Source organism: Caenorhabditis remanei, chromosome IV (assembly GCF_010183535.1).
Source record: "Caenorhabditis remanei strain PX506 chromosome IV, whole genome shotgun sequence".
NCBI lineage: Eukaryota > Metazoa > Nematoda > Chromadorea > Rhabditida > Rhabditidae > Caenorhabditis > Caenorhabditis remanei.
In genome coordinates this window covers 4193811-4221226 of record NC_071331.1, presented here as the reverse complement: position 1 = coordinate 4221226, position 27416 = coordinate 4193811, and the positions used below count along the sequence as shown (strand labels likewise).

The 27416-nt window shown below is 34.3% G+C and overlaps 3 protein-coding genes across 3 annotated transcripts; 1 reads left to right on the top strand and 2 right to left on the bottom strand.

Annotated features, from left to right (window-relative positions):
- Window positions 1–5372: 5372 nt before the first annotated feature.
- On the bottom strand, window positions 5373–8609 carry GCK72_012402 (uncharacterized protein; the record flags this gene model as incomplete). Its single annotated transcript, XM_053729083.1, has 4 exons — window positions 5373–5570; window positions 5623–5832; window positions 6076–6234; window positions 8160–8609. 4 exons carry the CDS (start codon window positions 8607–8609, stop codon window positions 5373–5375), a joined length of 1017 nt encoding a protein of 338 aa, XP_053583855.1.
- A 2952-nt stretch (window positions 8610–11561) lies between these two features.
- On the top strand, window positions 11562–12203 carry GCK72_012401 (uncharacterized protein; the record flags this gene model as incomplete). The annotated part of the gene is made up of 2 exons (XM_003093421.2): window positions 11562–11647; window positions 11699–12203. The coding sequence occupies 2 exons, from the start codon at window positions 11562–11564 to the stop codon at window positions 12201–12203; spliced, it is 591 nt and encodes a 196-aa protein (XP_003093469.2).
- An 11369-nt stretch (window positions 12204–23572) lies between these two features.
- GCK72_012400 (uncharacterized protein) lies at window positions 23573–26610 on the bottom strand (the record flags this gene model as incomplete). Its single annotated transcript, XM_053729082.1, has 7 exons — window positions 23573–23760; window positions 23808–24324; window positions 25660–25749; window positions 25804–25877; window positions 25933–26115; window positions 26161–26299; window positions 26347–26610. The coding sequence occupies 7 exons, from the start codon at window positions 26608–26610 to the stop codon at window positions 23573–23575; spliced, it is 1455 nt and encodes a 484-aa protein (XP_053583854.1).
- Window positions 26611–27416: the final 806 nt, after the last annotated feature.

Below are 27416 nucleotides of genomic sequence, written 5' to 3'. Positions count from 1 at the left end.
CTATAAATGGGATCTAAACTTTATTAATATTTTTAACTGTTTCTCATAATAATTATAAATGAAAAAATTGTTTTCTACCACTAGCTTTTCGTTGCATGCTTCATTAGACCAATCCACCAAACGCTGACTCATTAGAACAGATAAAACATGAAACATATGAGAAACAGAAAAAATAGATATAGTGATTTCAAATATCAACAAGAAAACCCGACGCAGTCCACCAGAGATGAGCGGAAGAGTTGGCGAAAGAAATCCTTAAATTGTCGGAATAGCTTTTCTTTGGAACGGTAGCAAAAAGTGTTCAATAGATGAAATTTGCAGCAAAAATTTGACTATCGATTGGAAAAAATAGGACATTAAAATATTAAAAACTAAACGAGTTACAGTCAATTTAAGCCTGTATTCCGCCTTCCGCCAAATGGCCTCAGAGCGGAAGGCGGAATACAGGCCTAAATTGACTGTAACTCATTTAGTTTTTAAAATTTTTGGGTCCTGTTTTTTTTCCAATCGATAGACAAATTTATGCTGCAAATTTTATCTATTGAACACTTTTTGCTACCGTCCCAAAGAAAAGCTACTCCGACAATTTAAGAGACAATCTCTGACTGGCTCGAGCATAGGCCTACAGGCCATGTTACACATAAACCAAAGTGATCCGTTTCGGCTGATTTTTTGATATGTTACTACACCAGGAATTCTAAGATTTTTATACCATACCAGATTAGGCTCCGCCCACTTTGAACTACCTAAAAGATCGATTGAAGTTGAAAAATGAAATTTTTTCTTTCGAAAGATAGTATCAAAATCTCTTCAGAAATGAATTGCCAGCCTCATTTTGTGCATTTTACAAGATAACTACTTATTTCTAGCTCGCCTGCATCATATAGAAAAAATCACTTTTTTGAAAAAATTGTCAATTTTTTCATGTTTTTTGGATTTTTCGGCAAGTCGAAGTACTGTGGTCCGAAGTAAATTTATGATGGTAAGATACTTATTTGTGTTGGCTATCTGAAAATATAAAGACTTTCCCCAGATTCCACTGTCTAGGAGAGTTATAATCAAAAAAGTGACTAAATTTGATGCATTTCGACGTACCCCCCTCCAAGGTAAAAAAAATGGCTGGGTGACAAAAATTAAAAATATCTCTGATTTGAGCTATTCAAAGTTAGAATAGTGCTCACACGACTTTTCAGACAATTCTAACCATGTTTCAGTGATTTACAGACCCCTACTCCATTTTTTCGAATCAAGAAGTTTGAGCTCTCGTAACTTTCCTAATTCTGACTTAAAACCTTAGAAACATCTTGAAAACAGTGGAATATACTTCAAAAACACAAATAAATAGTTAAAAGTTGATTACAAAAAAGAATGCTGGCATTTCATGCCCTAGAATATCTCCCTATCGTAGACACATGAAGCTATCTTATATGATATGAAACGAAAGTTGAACAAAACGACAAAACTTGACATTTATTTATTTATTTGCGTTTTTGAAGTATATTCCACTGTTTTCCAGAAGTTTCTAAGATTTTAAGTCAGAATTAGGAAAGTTACGAGAGCTCAAACTTTTTGGTTCGAAAAACTGGAGGAGATGTCTGTAACTCACTGAAACATGGTTAGAATTGTCTGAAAAGTTGTGTGAGCACTATTCTAACTTTGAATAGCTCAAATCAGAGATATTTTTAATTTTAGTCACCCAGCCATTTTTTACCATGGAGGGGGGGTACGTCGAAATGCATCAAATTTAGTCACTTTTTTGATCATAACTCTCCTAGACAGTGGAATCTGGGAAAAGTCTTTATATTTTCAGATAGCCAACACAAATAAGTATCTTACCATCATAAATTTGCTTCGGACCACAGTACTTCGACTTGCCGAAAAATCCAAAAAACATGAAAAAATTGACAATTTTTTCAAAAAAGTGATTTTTTCTATATGATGCAGGCGAGCTAGAAAAAAGTAGTTATCTTGTAAAATGCACAAAATGAGGCTGGCAATTCATTTCTGAAGAGATTTTGATACTATCTTTCGAAAGAAAAATTTTCGTTTTTCAACTTCAATCGATCGTTTAGGTAGTTCAAAGGGGGCGGAGCCTAATCTGGTGTGGTATAAAAATCTTAGAATTCCTGGGGTAGTGACATATCAAAAAATCAGCTGGAACGGATCTTTTTGGTTTATGTGTAACATGGCCTGGTGGCTTGAGCGAGACATTGTCTCTTAAGAATTTCTTCCGCCAACTCTTCCGCTCATCTCTGCTGTCCACTAATCCAGTTCTTTTGAGTTTCAACTGTCTTTTGTTTTTTTTTTTCTAGATTCCAGTATAAGGAGACCAGTTGCGTTTTTCAATAGTCGCCAGTTAGTTTCTTTGGTCAAATGTCGACATTATGAAAGAGATTCGGACACAAACCGCAGATGCGTTTTAAGAATGATGGAGTTCCAATCTGAATGACCAGTCGGTTTACGTCGCCTAACGGCGACTAAACCTCCTTCCCTACACCACCCTTTTCAGTTTTACAGCGCCTGCGGCGCTTCTTAGCCGAGCAGTTCGTTCCGATAAAGCACAATTGTAAAATCTCTCCTTTTCAGACTCAAATTCCACAAACTTTCTCAATGACTTTTTCTATCCTAATAGAATATGGAATTTAGAATGAGCTGTTTTTGAATTTACCAATTTGAACTTTCTTCCTATGTTTTCCTCATTTCAAAACAATCTCACAGAAGATCGTGAACTTGATAACTCTTCTTTCTTCCCTTCTCAAAAGGCGAGTGATCATGTCGATATATTTTTTATTTTCTGACTGATCGGCGGCAACGCCTCCTTCCTTCTCGGAATATGGCAGATTATGACGGTTTTTTAACAAATTCCCATCCAAGAATTCATATTTTTTGTAGGCAACCGAGCTACAACGGGTCCTTATTCACATATCAGCTTCTTGAGTAGTGGTATTCCATTCATTCGAGACCTCGCTATAAGGTCTCCCGGTTCCTTTAATTCCCATTATGTATGTGAGCGGCAGAGCTGTGCGGAATTCCTTTCTCCGACTACCTTCTTTCTTCTTCCGGTCTTTTTTTCACTTCCTTCTTCTCTCTTCCGACTTCCCTTTTGAAAATTTCACTTTCTTCCTCATTCTTCCGACTTACCTTTTTAGAAAATTTACTTCCCGCTTCAGTCTTCCGTTGAAAATTTTTTGCCACTTCCGGCTTTCAAAAAAGTTTACAAACATTTTGGAATTTTCTACTGACTTCCTTCTTCCGTCTTCCTTTTTCAAAAGTTTTCTTCCCTCTTCCTTCTTCCGGCTCCCCTTTTGAAATGGTTAACTCCTTCTTCCTTCATCCGACTTCCTTTTTCGAAAATGTTACAGCTCTGATGAGCGGTATTCAAATCCCAAATCGAACTTTCGAATCCAAAAATACCGAATGCTATCGGTCTGGCGCGTTCATGATGAAATATTAATTTTAAGATTACGGTAGTCTTTTGACCCGTAGCCAACGGGAGTTTTCGGGCTCTTGACCGAATTTTCATTCAATTTTCTCTCAAATGCAAGATGCGGAGCAGACTTATTGACAAATTTTTTTAATCATAGTCAATGCTTTTCCCTCCATTTAAATCCAAAAGCTCCTCAATAAATTATTTTCCCATGACAAAAAAGAAAAAAATTTTTTTCCAATTTGACGGGAACGAACTCGCCACTCCATGCGTAAGAGTCATCTGTGTAGACCACCACACCACACACGCGCGGCCAGCGCCTATCGAGAGTGCAGCCAAGAAACATCGAGTCAGTAGTGTTAGGTTGATACTTTGAGCTTTCTACCACCCTGTCGGGACACATCCTCATCAACGAAATTTAGCACTAAAAACCTCATCGTCTCCAGAAGACGTCAGATTTGATATTTTTGAAAAAAGAAAAGTTCGGGCATCAACTAAGTCAAATTTCCAATCTATCTATCCAGGTCTCAAGAAAATCGGCCAACTATGGAGGGAGTTATGGCTGGCAACATACAAACAGACAGGCGGAATCTGTTGAATATTATTAGTAAAGATAGTTAAGTCAATGATCAGATTTTATTAGTTTACGGTAACAGTAACTACTCTTGTTTAAAAGTTCGAATCGCATACGTTTCGGAATTGTTGTACTCCTCCCATCTTTATTGGTTTTCATTCGGACCCAATCCGTTAGTTTTATTCATTTTTACTCAACTTCATAGAACGTCTTTTTTTAATACGCGCATTGTATATGTTGAAAAAAATCAGTGAAATTGTATTCTGCCCACATTCACGGACTATTCGTTTCTTGTTTCATAATCGATTTTATAAAGTACGAACTTTGTATGAACCTATGATAATTGAGACAATAATCAGATTTCATTAGTTTACCGTAACAGTAACTATTCTTGTTTGAAAGTTGGAAAATAGTTTTGATAGTCTCAGACCGAAGATACGAATTACTAGAAACGGTGACTGCTAGGTTCGATTCTGTTCAAACCTGTCTGAGAATTTTTTGTTTTTTTTCAAGATTTTTCAGGGATGATCTTTTTGTTTTCAAATCAGCTATCCGCTTATCCGTTTTTCAATGCATACTGGATAATGTATCTCAATGAACACTACAAACTATACAAATAGTTTCCGCATTCTCTTAAGGATTCATTTCAATAACATTTTGAACTTAATAATAGATTTGAACAAAATCGAACCTAGCAGTTCACCATTATGGAAACAAAAATATAGTAAAAATATAAATATATTGAAAAAGTCACAGTTTCAGTGTTCGAGTAAGACAGTGTTTGACGTAGCGAAACTATTATTCTATAAATAAAAATGTTAAAACAGAGAAACAGAGAAAAAACGTAAAAAACATGAAGTAATCAAATTTGTTTTAGAATTTCGATAAATTAGAGGCACATCATTAGTTCAACAGTGCGCATACTGGATAATTCATTACAATGAACACTACAAACTATACAAATAATTTCCGCCCTGTCCTGAGGATTTATTTCAGTAACATGCTAAACTTATTAATTCCTTATCACAGTTTTATTTTGTTTACTTCATGATAAATCATGATCTGATATATTCACATTATTGCAAACTATCCCGCGCTTCTACAATTGAAGCAATAAAGTCATTGTAGTGAAACTAATAATTTATTGAAACGGTTACATTTCAGAGATTGAATATGACAGTGTTAGATGTAAAGAAACAATTATATCCATCATTTTTTGAAATTTTGAAATGAATGATCTCATTCTCAAGCAGTAGGAAAAAATGCTATTGAAAATAAAATTTTCTGTTTTAGAAAATTGTAAAATTCCACTGATTTTCCTAATTTTCAATCGGGTTCTTCCACAATTTATATTCGAAAAAAAGTATAACATCAACTATTATTAATCCGTCTTTTAAATGAACTCGTTGAGAATACCAAATCACAACTGATTGCTTTTTTCTTGAATACCGGATGAGTCAAATAGAATATCCACGGAACAACACAAGTCTCCGCGTCGTTTGCAAACGCTTTCACGATAACCAAAAACGAGAAATAGGAACTTGTACCATAGTACAGGACATAAATTATCTGGAAATAAAAATTTAAACAAAAAACTTCTATTATCAAGTAACAAACTCACTATAAAACTTCCATTGATAACATAGAAAAGTATCATAACCACAGTAGTAATTGTAATCGATAATTCCGCTTTGTAAGACACTGCACTTTTTTGGAAACTGATGAGTTGCGCTCTAGCCTTTGCAACTTTCAGGAATAAAAGAATATTGGCCAGAATAGCAAGTGTGACCCATGCAATAGTGTTGTAGAGGTAGAAATATGAATTTCGGAGCTGGAAATATAGAAAATCTGGGTCTGGGGTGTCTTTGGCGCGCGGTGACTCTATTTGTTCTTTAAGTTTTCATTTGCAAAAAAATTTTATGAAAGTGGTAATTATAACTTTTCTTTAAAAATTACTGGGTTTTGAAGCACTTTCTATGATCACAGTTATCAAACATCACCGGTTTCAACGAGATCACAAAACATTTGAGGATAAATTTTTGAATATTTTTTTTTGCCTATGACTTCTACTTACCCCAAACGCAGCATTTGCATAATAAATATGAATCGCGCCCAACGGATATGGACTACTAATTTGACGGCAAACACCAACGGCTGGAATAAGGAAAAAGGTGAAACAGAGGGGATAGAGCCAGATGAGAGGCACACTGACGCGCAGGAGAATTGAGTTTATCTGCAAATTGAATATAAAAAGAAATTAAGTTATGCGGGATTTGTGATCTGTTCAAGGGTATTTTGAAAGCGTAAAAAATTGAAAAGATTTAGAATACTGTTTCAATATGTTTATAAACTGGAATAAAAAATACTTGTAATCGTTAAACGTGGAAAGTATTATAGTTAGTGGAAAACGAAAGCTGTTTCATGAGGTCCAATTATAAACTGATACTCTTATGCCCTAATAGAAGCGCTTTCTATATTTCAAAACAATATTTTTATTGAGTCCGTAATGTCTCCAACTCATATTTTTCTGTTACAAAGAGTAATTATATTTCAAGTCACTGAAATTTTTCATCAGGCACAGCATTTTGAAAGAGTTTATATCACGGTGCTGTCCTTAATCTCATCAAAGCGAATCAGAACCGTAAATATTTTAGTCTGTTCTAGTGTGAGTTGGGATTCAGATTATGGACACCAGCCATATTACAGCAGGACTGAAAATGAAACCCTCAATGCTTCCGAACCTGACTCTACTGGAACTATGAAAATCCCATGAGAAAATTGGTTGTGGAAAATTTCATAAAGATAAATATATTAAATGAAACCGAAAATTCTTGTTGAAAAAACAATAAAAACTGTCACACATCTAGAATCGGAAACACCGGGGGTTTTTTTTCCAAAATGTCATAATAATCATCATACTTGTCACGGGCCGGGCCGGGCCGAAATCAGGAAAAATCTCGACCCGTTTTGAAACATTTTTTCAAAACATTTTGAGTTTTTGAACTTTTTTTGGAAATTTTTTGAAAAAAGTATAGTTTTCGAATAAACATTTAAAATTGAATCAAAATGTGAATATGTATGATAATTTAAGCATTTTTACTGTTTTTTTTTCGAAAAATTCCAAACAAAAAAATTGGTAAAAATGGGTACCTATTTTTGACAAGTATGATAATCATTAATGTTCTGTTTCAAAAAGGCTTATAATTCTAGTTAACGTTCTGAATGATATTATTCTAGTTAACGTTTTGAATGATATTATTATTGTCTTTGGTTGGTGTTTGACTTTAGAACTCGGAAAAAATAGAATTTGACAAAACAAAACTGTAACAATATAGAACAAACAACAATAGAACTGTGACAAAATAAAACTGTGCCAATATATAACAGACAAAAATGGAACTGTTACAAAATGGAACTTTTATAAAATATAACTCTAGTTTTGGCTTTAAAAATGCTTATGGGTTCTATTTTGTAGCAGTTCCATTTTTTCGTAGTTCCACTCTGTTCAGTTCTATTATTGTCTGTTCTGTATTGTCATAGCTTTATTTTGTAACAGATATATTTTTCCGAGTTCTAAAGTCGACTACCACCGATCGAATCGTTTTTAGAAAATTTCATAAACATAAATTTTTAAAATGGAACCGACAATTTTTGTTGCAAAAGCAGTCTTACAATTAGTCTAATGTATCACTCATCTACATTGGTAACAATCGGAATCCCCGGCTTTTTTTTGAAAAATACCACCAAGTTATAAATTTTCTGTTTCAAAAACGGCTTATATGTACTTATAGTTAATTTTTGAATATTATAAGGCGCTTAGACACAAATTGAATTTCGGAAAATTCTGAAATTTGTGGAAAAAACTTCCGTAGATACATAAAAACTTTTCACGCACAAAATGCGGACCTTGGTCGGCTCGGTCGGTCGGCGGTCGGACCAAAGCCGACTGGACCGAATTGAAACTTTGGTTCTAAAATAATCACTTTTAGAAAACTTCAAGCACATAAGTTATTTCAATGAAACCGAAAATTTATGTTACAGAAACAATTTTGGTCCAACAGTGCCAATACTGTTAATTTCTGTCGGTACGAAATTCTATAGATGAACAGATCTATGATTACCTACTGTTCCAGGTCTTCCCCCCTGGGTCATCCTCACCTTAAAATGATTCCTTGGAAACGAGACCACCACCAACCTCACCACAGGCATCAGAAACGGAAAAATCATTGCACAATAATTTGTGTAATACGCCATCATGAATATAAACTTCAAAAAATGATTTGGCTCAATTGAAGCACACCATGAAGTGAACAACCCGGTAGACGGAAGTCGAACCATAAACCAATCGAATAAGAAAAAGATGAAAACAGTGAGTTGTGATAATGAAATCACTAGAAACACATGTTGATTCAATCCTGGCTCTGGTCGGGTCCAGTTAGCCGATAGGTAGACTGAGAATATCTTGCAGATGACGTGGAAACTTGGAAGTATGTAAACCCAGGGAAGGACTGCACATATTTGAGGCCAACCGTTCCATTGGATACGGTAATTCATATAAGTCTCATTGAAATGGATAGTATTCGGCCATAAAGTTGAGTTGAAGGACATGGAACTGAAGTTTGAAATCGGATAGATGAACAGAATAAATCACAAATTCTCTAACTCGAAGACAGGTGCAACCCTTAATAACTGGTTAGTCTCCTCACTTCTATGCTCAAAAATCGACCAATTTTGCAGCTGGAATGATTCAGGTTAAAACTGAAATGTTGACGATGTTGTGCCACGGGAAGGGCAGGTGCATGACAACACAAAAACCAAGGGGAATAAAATAGAGAGAAGTGTTTCATAACACGTTCAGGCTAAAAATAAAGGTATTATGAAGGGAACAAAGTTTAAATATTTCGATTAAAAGGAGGTATGAATTAAGAGGACAAGAAATGCAATTATTCAAAGTGCCTGCTGACATCAGTAACTGCCACTTGAAACTTAAGAGACAATGTCAGTATTTCTCGAACTGCCCATAGAACACATCGGCCAAACGCGATTAGCCCATTTGGTTTTTTGATATTATGGGTCCATATGATGACCTTATGAAAAAACCGTACAGCTTTTTAGGCTCCGCCCCCTTTGACATATAGAAAAAAATCGGGGGAGTGAAAAAATTAATTTTTTCCCTTCAACTGATATCTGAAAAAAAAGTTCAGAAATGAGTTTTAAGCATGTTTTTGAACATTTTTTGTGTTGACAATTTTTGAAAAATCTTTTGGCATCAATCAGAAAAAATAGATTTTTGAAAAAAATGAACAGTTTTTTGCATACCCCCAATATTTTTTTCATTAGGTTAAAAAAGTTTTTTATTGCAGTTTGATTGTCTTTAGACCGTCCAACTTTGTGCCAATTTTTATCCCAAAATTCCGCGACCTTTTTTTTCTATAAGCAAAAATGTGTGTTTTTTCACGAAATTTTCACGTACCCCCCTCCATGGTGAAAAAAGTGAAAGTCTCAAAATTTCAAGAAACTTTGTATATGAGTTCACCTAACAATAATTAATATGTTCACCAAGTATAAAAACATATAATGCTTTTTTTCTAAAGTTATGAGATCTCAAAAACGCAATATCACTATTTTCAGATGGATCTGTAAAAATCAGATATTTTTCAGATTTTCATCAATTTATTTGTTGGAATATTATTTGATTTTGCATTTTTCATAAGTTTTCATCAATTTTCTGAGAAAGAAAATTACCAGTCACGTTTTTCTCTGCTTGGTGATTTTTGAACTTTTTGATATTTCTGTATCCTATCAATGTGGAGATGCCTGGAGTGCCAAAGTCTAAATACACTTTTAGAAAAGTTCAGAACTAAAATATACTAGTGACAAAAATGAAAATATAGTCTAAAAACATCAGAAAACTACGTTGAGAATGACCAAGATGTTTGATTTCTTGAAGCCGCCGAACTCAGGGATACACAATCTTACTGAAGCTGAAAAAGTTTCAATTAACAACGAGAAAAATATGTTTCAACCAGTTTTCATAAAAAGTTAATGTAATTTATTTAGTGCCCGAAGTTTTTTGGACGCAGCTAAATCGGTAGCGTTCAACTAAAACCAAATAAGAATTAGACTTAAATTTGAAACAGAAGTCTGAATTAAAAAATCATGAGAATGATAAATTGTTAACAACTTATAGGAATCTAGGCACACTTGAACTGTGAAAATTTGAAATCGGTTATTTCTAGCGAACGTAAGGATCTGGTTAACAATGCTAAAAAAAACCTTACCCTTTTTAGCAGAGATAGAAACAGTATGGATTTTGTTAGGAGTCCTTCACAATAAGAATAACGGGCTGCCAAATTACCAACTTTTTTAACCATGAAAAAAATCAGGAATCTTAAAAATTTTAAAAATATTAATGATTCCAAAAATTCTTTTACAATATTAATTTCTAATAGTTTTGTCGCTATTTCCGAAAAACATGAAACACATTTTTGCAACTGTTTCAAAAATCTTTTTAATGTGTGTGTAGGTTTGGAACACTTGATACCATCTCTCTCTGGACTGGTGAATTACGTCTTCAACAAATTTATACAGAAGTGTATATAACATCACGATATTCTAACAGAAATTTTTACTTTTTCTCATTATTATTATTATCAACCAATACTTGAAAACAATAATTTTTTTTGAGAATGTTTTCAAAAATTGAGTGGTTTCTTTTCGAAGATTATGATGAATCAATAATTTTTTTTGCATAAAAAGCTAATGAAGAAAATCGCTAAAACAGAACAAAATATATATTGGGTGTCTATCACAGTGTACAAATTTCTCTATCTCTTGAAACTGTAGAATAATAATTTTCTGAATGTGGTTAGCAAAAAAACCTGACTGAACTGATGTGGTCAATTCTCTCTGGTCCATGACGTTTGTAAACCAGGTAACTTGACATTTCCCAACTAAACGTGAAAAAATATCTACACAATAAGGTTTTTTTAAAAACAATTTACGTGACATTTTTCAGTAATTTTTCTCATGTTTAGTGGTGAAACTTCGTGGCTTCCTGTTCTCAAACGCCCCGGAGTCATTCTCAAATGCGATTCAATGCATTGTTATCAATGAGATAATTACTGTTTAATATATATTTTGAAAGAACTTTCATACAGTTTCATTTACTAGTCTCATAGCGGAATACATCGATTCGAAAGAAACCGGTCTTGAACAATTCTATTGTGTTTGCGTGTTTGCGGACTCAAGCCAAAATTTGATAATTTTGGCTTGAGTCCGCAAACACCGACGAGGAAAAAATGTCGGAACTTTTTTATTTCGATAATATAGCGAAAAAAATGTTATAAACCTGCATTCTCCCGGAGGATGCCAGTATAGGTCAAAAATAAGCGCGCGCACACGACACCTAAATAAGAGGACGACTTATTGATCCTCCACTGTCAAGTTACCTCATTCTAGGGGTCTGTACACCATTTTCTGGTTTTCTTCTTTCCCTTTTTTCCTATTTTTGGTGAATATCAGTTGTATTTTTTCAGAAGAACAAAACTCAACTGAAAAATGTACTACCAACTCCAACACTATAAGACCATGGCGTCAAACCTCACGAAGAAATTTCTGAAGGAAGAACGGGAAAACCGTGAGAAGTAAGGGAAATTACCACAATTAACATTTTCCAACAAATGAATTATTTCCAGACAACTCGAACTCCTCTCCATGAAGACCAGATATCACAAGAATCTGGAGAGAGTCGTTCGGAACCTGCGAACTGAAAAGCGAATGAGCGAGCAGTTGAAGAAGAGACTCGACGATGCGAACAAATTGATCAAGTCTCTGAGCGAGCAGAAGGGTCTGACTGGTATTGTGAAACAAGAGATACCTGAGCCAGACACGCCGAGAGTTCTTAGGGATATCAAAGAGGAGATCGAGGAGCAAGAAGATGAGGATCAGGATTCCGAGCTGGAAAAACAATCCTTTCCAATCAAGAAGAGCCCAGAAACAGTTGCAATTCACTGGTTGAAGAAAGAAAACAAACGATTGGCGCAGGAATTGAGACTTCAGGAGTCGAGATCAAAACCAGAGCCAAAGAAGAAGTCCGGGGAATTCAAACCAAAAAAATTCAGATCAAAGAAGAAAAAAGATCAAAAAAGAAGAAATGGAAGGAAGGATTGGAAGATTGGCACCGACGGGTTTTCTGGTTGATATTTAGGATGATTTGGATATATTTATTTTTGACCGTTTTATAATTGTGTTAAATTTTATTTGTCTAGATGTAATAAAAATATTATAAATCTTCGTATGAAGAAATTGAGTGAATAGTAAAGAGGTTACTCGAGGGTGAGAGCTTTTTGTGTGATATCACTGATAAAAAGCACGAAAAACGGGATTTATTTATAGAATACAATTTTTGGATACAGATCAATATGGTCATCCTCGTTACGTAGCCACATCAGATATATACACTGTATCTGAAAATGAATATATATATATATATATATATAAAAGGTTGGGTTAACGGTATCACAGGAAAAAGAAATGCTGATGTGCAGGTTGTGAAACAGGATAAACTCATTGCGGGTTAATATTTTAAAACCAAAAGAAATACAAATCTTTAGAAAATTTTAGAACAATTTCTTTCAAATTGTTTGTTCCAAACAGTTCTTTTGATTTACTACCAAACACATTCTCATCAAGTTTATTTATTATGCCGATAGCTGTTTTAAATGAACCCTTTCTAAATTTTATAAATTTTAATAAAAACTGTCATGTATACTTCCAGTGGTCCTACGTTCCGATATGTTTTCTGCTTCAGAACCTTATAGTGAGTGTTGATAGTTGGATTTATAATTTCCCAATTGCTGTTTGATGTTTTCATTTCAATAGGAGTACTTTTAACGTTTTGATGAATATATATTACACCACATGACACCTTTACACCTTGTGAGTAACGTAAAACTAAAATAATATTCAGTTTCATGAATGTTATGTAACAGAACGAAATGGAATGCTTTCAGAATTTGTTGATTATCCAAACAATCTGGTTTGAGTTTTTCTGTTAAAAATCTTTATGTTGCTGAGGATGTCAAGATTTTGCGGCAAACTTTTTTTTTAAAGTTTCAACCACATTATATAGTTTTCGAACCAAATTCAATAATGTTAGACTTTTTTATTTCAATTTCACCTTGACGTGCATTCAATTTTAAAATTTTTATGTTGCTGATTGTGAGGATGCCAAGATTTTGTCTTACTATGCAATATCGTATTTTGTATAAATCTCACTATCCTGACAGCACTTGGAAACATTTCTGTGCTATTGAAAACACTCCTGTTTCGAATTTTCGAGATAAAGGTTATTTGATGACATTCAATTGTGTGACAAGGGTTTCCCCCAATGTTTGCGGCAAACTTTTTAAAAAGTTTCAACAACATCATATACCGTATATACTGTATTATAACGGCATGCCGTTATATTTTTCAACTGCATCCGAGAGAAACTTTGTAGTTTCAAAAACTCCTTGAAATTAAACGAAAAACCTTTTTTGGGCATTCTTTTCGTTGATCAAGACGTTATCAATCACGCTGCTTCTAATCAGAACCAAGAAAAAACACCGGCCTTATCATATTCATGAATTCTGAGTGTAGATGGGGTGCCGTTATAATACAGGTGCCGTTCTATTACAGGTGCCGTTATAATACAGTATTTACGGTAGTTCTCGAACCAAATTCAATAATGTTGGACAAGTTTTATGTTGCAAGTTGTTGAAACCCGTGACGCTGAATTATAAAAAACACGGCTCAAAAATGGGAGAATCATTAAGCGCATAGAATATTCAAAGCATCAAGTATTCAGAAATAAATACGAAAGAAAATCGAAGAATCAGTTTTCAAAAGTTATTGGATAGACCATACAATGTCGATGAAACCGGTTATCTATTTTATTTCTTTCGCATTCACCACCATTCATAAGTTATCAATCTCAACATGCTTTAGGTTTTGTGTTAACAACTTGGAACTGGAAAATTCAGTTTTGTAAAATTCATTGTTGAACATACTAAACTGAAACCAAAAAAACTTGGAATCGGATTTCTAAAATGAAAAAACTCATAATACTGTTTTGATGAGAACGTAAAGTACCTATCGTTTTTTAACAAAAGTGATCCTTTTATTCATTTTTTTTCTCTGGAAATAATCATCCAAATTTTAAACACATTTTCTGTAACCGTGATTTATTTAGAAAGTTGAAAGTATCATATTTGATTGCATAAGTTATTTAAAACCAAGATCTCTGTTACAACTACCTGATATAATTGGACAGTAGTTTGCAGAGTGTTATGCGCGGCAAATTGTGAACTTTTGTGTGTGAACCGATAGTTCATCATTACAGATATTGACCGAAATCTCTGTTTCCCACGTTTTCTAAAATATTAATGAATATTTATCTGTAATGGCTCTTCTGTTATCCACCTAGATGTAATTTTTTGAAAGCAAAAATAAGTTTCCTAGCGTTGTCGTTTTCAAATTATTGAAAACAATTGTAGAAAATGTTCAACATACTGTTTCGAACCTGCCATAATTCATGCGTTTACATCATTTTCTGTTTTTGCTCGAGAGGTACATTATAGAATACACGTTTCCTTACTCTCTTCATTTGTACATTGAAATTCTAGTTTAACTTTGTGTGCTGGAAATCGAAAAACGTATGCTACTGTTTCAAAAATAACAGAAAGCCTGAAACCTTGAAACATAGTGCTAGGAAGATTCACTCGGTTTTTAGGCTACTTTTACTTTTTTTCCTTATTTCTGGAAGGTGTAACAATGAGTAAATCTCTGTAGATCCTTTAGAAAGTTTTGAATAAACATCTAGAAACAGAAAAAATAGTTCAATTTTTGATAGAGTTGCAAAATTTCGGATAACCGTGAGGATCTATGTATGTACTTATAAATGTGTTATTTTATAGTTGATTCTAGTTTCAAAAAATCAAAATTCCAAGCATTCAAAATAGTTTACCTATTTTTATTTACAATTAGAGATGTGTTCCAGAAATATTATAGTATATTAATAAAATTTTAACAAAATGAGCGTTTTCCAACCAAAACTATTGGGACTTTTGTTACCTAATTTCTCAACTTACATTAGCTGATTTTAGACTACCAAATGTTCAACTCGACACCCGAACATTAAATAGAGCATCGTTTGAAAAAACGTATTTTGTCAGTTTCTTGGACTTGTTTTATGAAAATAAACTGGAGATGCAACTAGTACTGCGAGAGAAATAAAACCGAAAATAATACGGAAGAGAGGTTGCTCTGACTGGCTAGTAATTTTTTTCTCAAGACTTCAGTTTTTGATGTGAACTGATCATTAACAAACTGCTTGGTCAACACGAAAAAACACGGTCCTCTACTGTTTCAAAAATAACAGAAAGTCTGAAATCTTGAAACAGAGTGATTTCAAGATTGTTGATCTTTTATGAATCAGAATGTCGTAAAACCACAAATCACTGTTCCAAAAGTAGCACAAATCTTTGACTATTCACTTTGATTGTTGTGAAACTGATGATCTGACATGAAAATTCCATTGTTTGATACGCTCAAAATTAACCGCATACTTGCAACCGGGCCGAGTCCGGGCCGTGAGCGGGCCTTAGAATAACGCTTTAAAATGAAAATTGTGAGTCGATCAACCTGTAAAATTGTAGATATCGGTAAGGTCTTCTTAAACCTATTTCATTTTCACTGTGAGTTTAGTGAGAGCCGCAGTACAATCCATTTAGTGGCCGGGCCATGATTCAGAGCCGGGCTCTTCATGGCCCGGTCACTAAATGGATTGTACTGCGGCTCTCACTAAACTCACAGTGAAAATGAAATAGGTTTAAGAAGACCTTACCGATATCTACAATTTTACAGGTTGATCGACTCACAATTTTCATTTTAAAGCTAGTTATCTCAAGGCCCGCTCATGGCCCGGTTGCAAGTATGCTGAACCGTAAAATTCAATATAATTACCGCGACAGCTGTCCTAGTAGCCAAATCTTTTAAAAAATACAAAATGCATTCTTAATGAAACAGTAAATTTTCAAAGTCTGTCCAATGGGGTCTTTATTTCCTACGCGTACCTAGGATGTGCGCTTAAATAATAAATAATGAAGTTACTGTTTCAGGAAAATAGTAAAAATGACATATGTAATGTTGAGATAATATGATAATCCTATCATTCTTTCACAATAAGCCACACTTTCCCTTAACTCGTATTGATTAAATTTTCATGATTAAGTTGAATTATTTATTTTTTCAAACTGTAGCAATTAACAGTTGGAACATAGAAAAGTTAATGCATCTTTAGAAACCCAGGGTAAAAACTTGAAACTCTTCTATGTACAGAAAGAAGGGATTCAGATATGATAAGATTACCTCGTGTACAATTGAAATTCTCATCTGATATTGGAGTTTCCCAGTTAGCTTTTCAGGAGAATGTGAATCAAAACGATATTCTTACAGAAATTTTACTATTTCTCATGATTATTATTATCAACCAATACTTGAAAACAATTCATATTTGGAATGAATATACTTTTTCTTGATCATTTGTGTATAGGGAAATTTGAAGTATTAGAAAACAGACGAATTTAATTCATTATAATAATTAATGCAGTGGGTCATTGGCATATGTATAGGAAGTTCCAGAAAAACTATTTTACCAAAATGACACTATTTCGAAATAGTTAGAATCCAAAAGTGCAGGTTGTGTAACAGTATGAATATTTTTGACTAGTGGAACTTGTAAAAAGATGAATCCATTTACATCAATAAGATAAAGAAAACAAGTAATGAAATCCTTTGAGACCCCGGATGTCATCGAGAATAACTCGCCTAGTAATGTTTCAAAACCTAGAGAAACAGAAATTTTTAACACGAATTTTTAATACAGCTTCTTTAAGTTTATTGACAAAGAGAATTTCCCAAATAGTACCACGCTACTATCTGTACCAGTCTCATAAAGCTGGCCTGTTTGCCGAAAGTTTCAAAAACATTTCTAAAACTACATATATATACAGTTTCAAAAAGATGAAGAAGATTTGTTTGCGGTAAACTGTTATTCATTTTTTAAGTTTCAACTGCATCACATAGTTTTCAAAATGTATGCAACAGAGTTGCTGTTGATTTTAACCGATTTCAACAACCAAAGAAAATTGAGTAACAATTTTTTAAAGTTGTTGAGAAGGCCATTCACATTACATGTCATCTGAACATATTAGGAAATATTTCGGTTTCATAAACTGCAGAAACTTGTGAATGCGCTCTTGAATCTGATGTTTTCCATATTTTCATTTTCTGCAAATCGTGATAACTTAAAAAAAATTCCCAATCATCAAAAATCATTATTACTGTTCTCTTCAGTTCAGTTCCAATGGGTTCCAATTCACTACATAGGTTAGTCTTTCACACTAATCGAACTATTCTTCAGCACCACGTGAACATAGAAACGTAAAATAGAGTAAAGAGTAATGCGTTGGATAGACGCCGCTTATTGATTTTTGAAATAAAAAATGTATTTGTCCTTTCGTAGATACAGTTTAAATTTTCTGCTCGCACTGCTTAACTATTCGAGCCCACTAAAACTAAATTTGACTTCCATTTGGGGTTGTTGGATTTGAGCAATTAATGGAATCTAAAGTTGTTGTCACCTATCGTACATACATGCTGCTAATGCTATCCAACTATTGAAAATCCGAAACACAATTAGTTTTGAACAAACAGGCACGAAATCGCCGATTTTGGGAATCAAAGATTGAGATATTTGTGAAAATAAATGGTTACAAGTCGAAACAGAAGTTTGTGTGTCGTCTAATAAATACAAATGAAATTACAATTGTCTTTTTAAATTTCTTTTTCAAGGGTTATGATTGTCATTTGATCCAACATCCACTCCCAGTATATTATTTCTGTTTCAGAATATTTTTGAAACTGATGTTTTTTTGACTCATAGTTTCTGCAAAGATTACTAATTTTAATACATCAAAAAAAAACATTTTGAAACTGAGACTAGTGAAAACTTTATTTATTTAAAACAATAACAAAGGAAATTAGAGCATTTCTATAAAAATAGGTCAAAAAAACAATAAATTGAGCTTGAAAACCGAGATAAATAAAAATAATATGTAACACGAATTATTTATAAGTTAATGAGCACAATATTATTATTTTACGATTACTATTTAAATTATAAAACGGTTTATTGATTTATCAAAACATTAAATTGTGCATACACTGTTACAATCAGTTCCTAAATACTGAAAACAAGAATAAAAGAACATTCTAGAAAATCCCCATATAGATCCTAATTTTTTTCTCTATTCTATTCTTATTCCCATCCCAATCTGACTGTACATATGTACATATATTTACTTATTTATTAAAAAAATAATGCTAAATATTTCCGTTTCATGGAACAAGGAAATGCTCAAAACATCTCAAACTAATGATATGATTGTACGGTAAGAGTGTAATTTCTCAGCATTTTAGTTTCCTGTTTTTTAGTATCATAATTTTATTATTAAGCGACTTTTGCTTCTATAAAAATAGAAACTGTTCCAGAAATTAAGTTTTTCAAAAACACAGTTCGGCAAAAAAAATCTCAATCAAAACCATAAAAACTGGAATAGGGTTCCCAAAATTCTGACAGAACTTCTATTTGATGAGAATGAATGTTAGTATTTAAGGATATATGACGCACTCTCCGAGTCGATCGAGCATCGATCAACAGACCATGTTCACCCGAAAAAAGTTGACCATCTCCGATTTGTCAATCCTTTTGATCAAAGATAGTATCAAGTGTTCTCAGCAGAATGGGGCACTTTTTGGCCAGGTCTGTCACCTGGGTACCAAGAAAAATAAAAAAATCGATACTTTTCGAAAAATTTTCCTGAAGTAGTTAGCTATGAAATCTCAACGAGAAATTAATGTAGACACTATTTGAAGCATTTTTTGTGTTCAGAAGAAAATTCCAGCTCAACACCTTCATAGTGAAAATTTTGAAAATTCATGATTTTTTTAGGTTTTTTTCATGAAATCGTTTTTATCTCGGTAGCGACACAAGAAGACAGCGTTTTTTATTTAAAATTCAAAATCTACATAAAATTTGGTATCGGAAACATGTTGTCCCTACTTGTAACTCGGGGACCAAAGAACGGTTTTTTGGGGAAGTATAAGAAAAACACGGGTTTTAATTTTCGAGGCCTTCCGGTAAATCATTTTTGATGTTCCAAAACAAAGATTTTTTGAATTTTTTTATTTAGTTATGTCATTTTATTACATTCCCAACACGATTTTCGATCATACCACAAAAAAATTTTCGAAAAAATTCAATTTTTTGAATTTTTGAAATTTTTTCTTGATATGAATCATTTGAACAGAAATATGAAGGATATCAGTATAAAATTAGGAGAACGTGACTGGAACATAATTTAAGTTTATGAAAAAACTGATTTCCACTATCGGGTCATCTGCAATTTACGTTTTCAAGATAAAATTAACCAAAATGTTCAACTAGGGTAATTGATGCAAAGGAACTTTGTACTTGCAACGTTTTTTGGCAAAGGACGGTGTTGAAAGTGACAATAAACATAAGAAAACTGCAAAAATTGATTGATATAGCAAAGTTTTCAACAAAAAAAATGAAAAAAACTCTTTTCGGACTTCCAAAAAAAGGTCAGAACATTAAACATGTATGAGTCTCTTTTTTTCATTTTTTTTTGAAAATTTTGCTATATCAATTAATTTTTGCAGTTTTCTTATGTTTACTGTTATTTTCAACACAGTCCTCTGTCAAATAAAGATGCAAGTATGACGTACCATAGCACCAACTTTCCTAGTTGAACATTTTGGTTAATTTTATCTTGAAAACGTAAATTGCAGATGACCCGATAGTGGAAATCAGTTTTTTCATAAACTTAAATTATGTTCCAGTCACGTTCTCCTAATTTTGTACTGATATCCTTCATATTTCTGTTCAAATGATTCATATCAAGAAAAAATTTCAAAAATTCAAAAAATTGAATTTTTTCGAAAATTTTTTTGTGGTATGATCGAAAATCGTGTTGGGAATGTAATAAAATGACATAACTAAATAAAAAAATTCAAAAAAATCTTTGTTTTGGAACATCAAAAATGATTTACCGGAAGGCCTCGAAAATTAAAACCCGTGTTTTTCTTATACTTCCCCAAAAAACCGTTCTTTGGTCCCCGAGTTACAAGTAGGGACAACATGTTTCCGATACCAAATTTTATGTAGATTTTGAATTTTAAATAAAAAACGCTGTCTTCTTGTGTCGCTACCGAGATAAAAACGATTTCATGAAAAAAACCTAAAAAAATCATGAATTTTCAAAATTTTCACTATGAAGGTGTTGAGCTGGAATTTTCTTCTGAACACAAAAAATGCTTCAAATAGTGTCTACATTAATTTCTCGTTGAGATTTCATAGCTAACTACTTCAGGAAAATTTTTCGAAAAGTATCGATTTTTTGATTTTTCTTGGTACCCAGGTGACAGACCTGGCCAAAAAGTACCCCATTCTGCTGAGAACACTTGATAGTGTCTTTGATCAAAAGGATTGACAAATCGGAGATGGTCAACTTTTTTCGGGTGAACATGGGTGATCGAACGAGTCAGAGAGTGCGTCATATTCAGTTTTTACACAATCTCATTTCGATTGGCTGTGTAACTGTTTCACAAACTTCAGAAATTTTGAAAATTCGGAACCGAGTGCTTGATAGAAACACCATTTTCAAATGTATCAACAGAATTTTGATGTAGAGTTTTTATTGTTCATCTTTTCTCCAGTTATTGTCATCAGACATAGTTTCCGTAGATGTATTTCATAAAATGTTTGAATAAACAAGTAAAAATAAATAATAAGAAATTTGCCAACTCAAATCCTTTCAAAAACTGATTTGGTATTAACTTTATGTTTGTGGTTTAAGTTGACACGGTTATTGAGCCCTTTCGTGACGACCTAAATCAGGTTTGTTTCTGGAAATAAAATTTACTCGTGCAACATTGGAACATCACTATCGATTCTTATAACTCATTTATACAATTCTTTTCAATGTTTTCTGTTAATTTTTAGTTGGGTACATACATGTACGCTCATCAGTAATCATATGTATTCTGTTGTCAGTTTGACACCTCTAAAATTCAACCTGCCAACTTAACGGCCCCATAATTCCGGGTCACACCGATTTTCCCAGCAAAATCCCCCGAAATTATAGTTCCAACTCTTCTAGGCATTTATCTCTGCTCCTCTACTTCATATTCCCTTTCTGTTCTACTTAAAAACGGTCGCACGGCCTCCCACAGAGACCCTCTCAAAGTACTGTTCGCAGTACTTTGAGAGGGTTTCTGTGGGAGGCCGTGCGGTCGATTCTACCGAATTCTACTAATTTATTGCCGCGCCTCATTATTTAAACGGCGCGCGCATTTATCTACAGTACCCCGTTCGTCGCGGAATTGGATGTGCAGGCGGCGCGCGGCATTTTTGCCCAATGCTGGCCTCTTCTCGCAACGGCACTTCCCTACGTTTTTTTTTCTCCTTCCCCTCTTTTCTCCCTCTCAAAAATATACATAAATCATGTTGCACCGAGACCATATGTACTTACCTGCACCTAATTTCTTCGTTTGACGGCGTAAAAACAACTTGACAGCTGCTTATTATTATGCAAATCGGTGCTAAATCCAAAACATCTCAAATCACAACCTTCCAAAAAACTGACTTCATTCAATCGTTAAACTCAGCGGTTTCTCAGCATTAGGTCCATTTACTTTTAGTTTCTGAATTGATGACACAGGTGAGATTAGCGAAAATGGACATCATAGTACCCATTCTAAGTGAAACTGTAAAATTTCAAGTCTGGCTAAGGGGTCTTCATTTTTCACTTCTCACTGGGACGTGCTCTCAAATAGTTGGAATTAAGTTACTGTTTCAGAAACCTAGTGAATACTACATCTGAAATATTGGGATAGTAATGAGATTGTTGTTTTCAAGTACAGTAATTTTGAAATTTAAAAAAAACAGATTATGCGAGTTCCAAGCTGCAGGGACCGGGCTGCCGACACCATCCGATTTTCTGTGCCGATCAAAAAAACCTGTTTCATATCTACAACAAGAAATCTATGTTGTTCTCAGGAAACTTAATCAGAGTATTGAATACATATAAAAAACTTTGCAATTTCATTAACCCGAGAATATATAACTTGTTTTAAATACTCCGGTAGTTTTTGGCATAATAAGCTTTCAAATAAAGTAAAATGCCTATTTTAATCTTGGCTATACGAAAATGAGTGACGTATCGCAATTACAATAAATAAACTTACGGTTTCAGGAAATTCATTTTTATAAACTTTTGATTTTTTTTTATTCATCTTTCTAGTCCTCTCTTTCCTACTCTTTTCTAGTTGGTCAACTAAATTCTGTGACATTTGATGGTTACTGTTCATATTGTCGACCTAAAGTTTGTTTGCAAAGTATTCAGGTTTGGATTCGATGGACTAGTACAGACACATTTTTTTATTAAAGACATAAAGAAACTGAAACTGTGTAGAAAATTCATTGTTCATAAGAGTTCGGTTCATATTACACTTCATTTTGGTTTTTGGGGCATTTTCTGCAAAAATTCGACTGAATTGATGATTTTTATTAGTTCTTTAGTGATTTAAAAAAAAATTTAGTGATAAAGAAGCACTTATTTCTTCATCTTCAGATTTACCATGACAGAATAAAAATACTGTTTCACTCAAAGGACTCATTACAAGTTTTGCTCAAATATTCATTGGTTTCATTAATAAAATGAATTTGAACAGTAATTTTCGATTATTCAAAATAGGATCGTATTAACAACTTTCGCTATCACATTGTGAATTCTCACTTGTTACAGTTTCAAAATCATTGTAAATATTTTGACCACATGTCTCGATCAATGGGTACTTAATAGATAGACACTGAAAATTTTCTGATACAAGTTTGTTTCATAACACAAGTGGTTTTTGAATATCCACTGTCATTATGTGAAACGATAAAAAATCATAAAAAAGAAAACCAAGTACAACCGAGTATAATTCGGAATGCTTTTGGATAACTACAGTTTCATGGTAATGAGTTGACCCTAGAGGAATGCTGGTAATATAAAATTCTAGCTTATGAAAATGAGATTTATGGTTCCTACATGTAGTATAGGTAAGGAAGAATGGACCGGGATAGTAAATCAATTAAAAACAACTTTTGTGCGCTATTTGTGAAAAAAAAAACATTTTCCTTCTTCTGGTTTTACACTTCGTCCAGATGAATTTTGCTTTGTTTTGAGTCTTATTGTTTCATAAAATTATATCAAATTAGCAACTTTCATAATTTTTGAAGACAAGCAAGTTATGAAACTGTATTTTTTCTGTTTCTAATAGTACCTATAGATTTTGTGATCTTCTTTCTAAAATTATCATTTGAAATAATTAAACAAAAGTTTATTCTCTTCTCAAAAATTTCAGCAAAAATTCATGAAAATAATTTCAAATATTTCGGGTCACAGAATATTCAATAACCCACGAGACTTCAAATATTCTTGTGATTCTTTAATTCGTCTTATATGCTCGGCTACTTCTTCATCCAATACGGTCCGTGGGACACCGAAGATTTCAGAGAATAGGCGAGGAACAGAAAAGCAGATGAGGTTTTTTTTAATCAAATCAAGGGTTTGATTGTGGAGATTATCTGAACAAAAAATTAAATTTTTTTTGGAATATGGTAATAGAACTCACTAATAGTGTTAACCTGCTCGAGGAGTCCCTGAATCCTGTCGAACAATCGTTCTTCCTGATCTCGAGTTGACAATTTATAATACAAGGTTCTGGAGATTAGAGCGTAATTTTCAATCAGCATAAACACATTATCGAATCCCGTCTTCACGACGTCTTTCATTAAAATCGGTTGGAGCATGATAAGCATCAAGAACACTCCGAGTTCGGCCTCGCTAAAGTGCATCAATTCAATTGCAGTCGCAAATGACTTCATTTTTATGCCCAACCCCCCGTAGAAGAGTTTGTGGAACTTCTCCCAGGCAATGATGCCACCATTCCTGAGAAGGAATCCGCAGTCAGTGAAAGCTGGTGCGGATCGAACAAGATAAATGGAGAATGCGTGTCTCTTCAGGAGAATGATTTTGTCTTCGGAGGATATGTCGTTGAGAATTGGAACGTTTCTGGTGAAGGGGATGAAGGATTTGATGTCGGAGTCGATTTCGTTGATAAAGTGTTGAAGAGTTTCCGTGTTGGTCTTCTGAAAAAAAGCGACTTTTGTTTGTATTAAGATACTGTTTCACAAGTATGTTGTCAAATTGAGGAGCTCAAAAAAAGTAGTGATACATTCTCATTTTTAATGTTAAAACTTCCAACTGAATTTTTTCATACCTTCAAATCTAGGTCTACTGACTTTAGTATAACGTTTAAACATCTTTTAGTCGATTATGGTTTGCGCTTGTTCTATTTTGGGATCAGACTTGCAACGGGCCGGGCCGGGCCGGTTTTTTTTTGAAAAATTTTTCTTAAAAACAATTTTTTGTAGGTTTCGAAGGTTTTTGAAAAATATACTTGAGGAAAAATATGAAAAATTTTCAGAAAATAAATTTTTGGACAAAAAATTGTAGTGAAAAAAATTCAAAAATTCAAATCCGGGCCGGCCGGGCCGGGCCAGGCCGGGCCGGCGGGCTTGCAAGTCTGTTTGGGATAGGTTGGTTAGTGGGCAAGCTAAACTTTGTCGAGGCAGTGAAGCAGTCAACCAGAAGGCAGCTGAACCGTTAGACATGAACCGCATATACTGTTTCGCTACCGTATCAAGTTGTAGAGTTTAGAAATCTATGAGCTACCGTATTAGCAGACCAAGGTTCGCAATTGTGTGTGAAGTGTTTGCGTATTTATCGACGGAAGTTTAAATTTTTTTTTACAAATTTCAGAATTTTCCAAAATGCAATTTCTGTCCACTACCAATGATGTCAAAACATAATTCACTCTGAAAAATTTAACGAATTTCGAGTAATTTTTGAAAATCGAAATAATAAACCTGTGCTCATTAAAAACTTCGCAATAACCAAAATTCGGATTCAAAATTGGATTAGGTACTAATTCTATTCAAATTATTCCCAATTTATTTCTTTTTTGTCAATCTCATTCGGAAAAATGTCAGTTTCCAGCGGATTTCTTTTTCAAAGATTGTCGTCGAATATAGCGCATGCAGACCGAAAAATTACGTGGGACGGCGGTCGCTCCCTCTGTGGGTGACCGTTTCAACAGTACTGTATAATAGAATTTCTTAACAAAAGATTATTATCTTATTGATATTTTTAATGGCCTAGATCACGCTGGTTAAGGATCGAGCTGAACATGCTAACGTAGACAAATTTGAGGCCATTGCCTCCCTTGACGTGTTTCAAAAATCCAGTGAGCCAGAAGACAGCTAGTCCGCTAAACCTGTGACAGCTCTGGGTATGGTATCATCACTAACATTTCTTGCTTCCAGAAAATACTGTATCTACAATGACAATCATAGCAATTTTTCCCACAGGGCCTATTCCCTAACCTTCCCAGGTCGCCCTTCTGCCAAAAATCAATAACTCACCAGTTCAACATCCTTGATCGTCATCATCATCATTCTCTCATTCGAGTAGCCATAAGTCGGCAAATGAAATTGATGAATATGTTGGGTGATCTGAAATTCTCATTCAAAATTTTTCTTAAACCATGTCTATTATAGTCAGCATACCCATGCGAATTCTAACTTTTCCTTTTGAGTAGGATTGAATGGTTGTTGGCCGTTGATGGCTGGTTCTAGAGGTTCTGAAATTTATTTTTTTGTGGAAACTTTTTTTGAAGGTTTACCCAGAGTACTCACGTTGAATGGGGTCGATTGGTTGCTGGCTGTTGTTGGCTGGTTGCAGAGATACGTTGTTGATGGCTGGGAGCAGAGATTCTGAAAATTCTTTTTTTGTGAAAACTTTTTTGAAGGCTTGTCCAGAATGCTCACGTTGAATGGTGTCGATTGGTTGTTGGCGGTTGTTGGCTGGTTTCGGAGGCTCTGAAATTTCTTTTTCGAAGAAAACTTTTTTTCCAGAATACTCACGAGACTGTTTATGCATTCCCACTTCTCTACACTTTTTGAGTCGACACGCTTTACAGTCGTTTCGAGTTTTCGGGGTGATCGCACATGGTGTCTTGTATCTGCATTGATACTCCTTGTCGTACGCACGGCAGAAGAATTTCTGAAATTTTATGTGTTTGATATTCAGAATCAGAGAAAAATCGATACCTTGCATCCTTCACAGGTCAAAACGCCATAGTGACATCCAGACGATTTGTCGCCGCAAATCAGACAATACCGTACTGGCTTTTCTACGGGTGGTTTCGGGGATACCACGGAATCGATAACGTTATCCAAAAGTTGTGCCGGGGATACCACGGAGTTGATAACTTTATCCGACAGTTGTAACGGGGATGCTACGGAGCTGATAACGTTATCCGACAGTTGTGCCTGGGATGCTACGGAGTTGATAACGAGGTCGAGCGGATCCATAGGGAGAAAAGTGCACAAGAAAAGAAAAGAAGGGATGACTGACTGACCTGGGCCAAAGAGAGGAGGAGGAGGGTGGGTCGAACGGAGAGATGGACGGTGAGAGAGCGCGCGTTAGATAGAGACGACGGGCGGTCGTGGTGTTGAGAGGCCATGATGACGTCATTTGTATGTATGTGAGAATTGCTTATGAGACTGTGCGCCTTTGGTTCTGTGGGAAACAATTTACCCTATAGCAAGGTTGTCAGAAATCGTGGCCGGCCGAGGTCGCGGCTTTTTAGAATAAAAACTGAAAACATGACTTGATATCCTTTTGACTTTTTGGTACCAATCTGACAACCAGAGTTCGACTCCACCGAAAAACATTTTAAATCTGTTCTAGATTACAAGTGTCTCTTCTCAGAACTGCCCCTTTCCGAAAAAGATCTACATCGAAGAAAACAAAAAGTTTGGGCACCAGTGGGGTTCGAACCCTGGTTGTCAGATTAGTATCAAAAAATAAATAAGCCAACAAAATTTTCTTCAAAAATGACCAAGTTTTGCAACATTGAAAAAAAAACCGCTGCTTTTTTATTGTTTCGACCGCGGCCGACCGCGGTGATGCTGTGGATTCTATGTTTGCAATTAAAAACGGCACATTTCTAGAGAAGATGTTACACATTAGTAGCACAGCAATGGGAGGAGTATGTCCGCGCTCCGTCGCACTATGGTTGGCACGGTGCCAAATTCAAATTTGACGTTTATTTGTCGTATCTTCCAATTTTAACCGCGACGCGCACGCAACGCGGCTCGTAAAAACTCAAATCTTT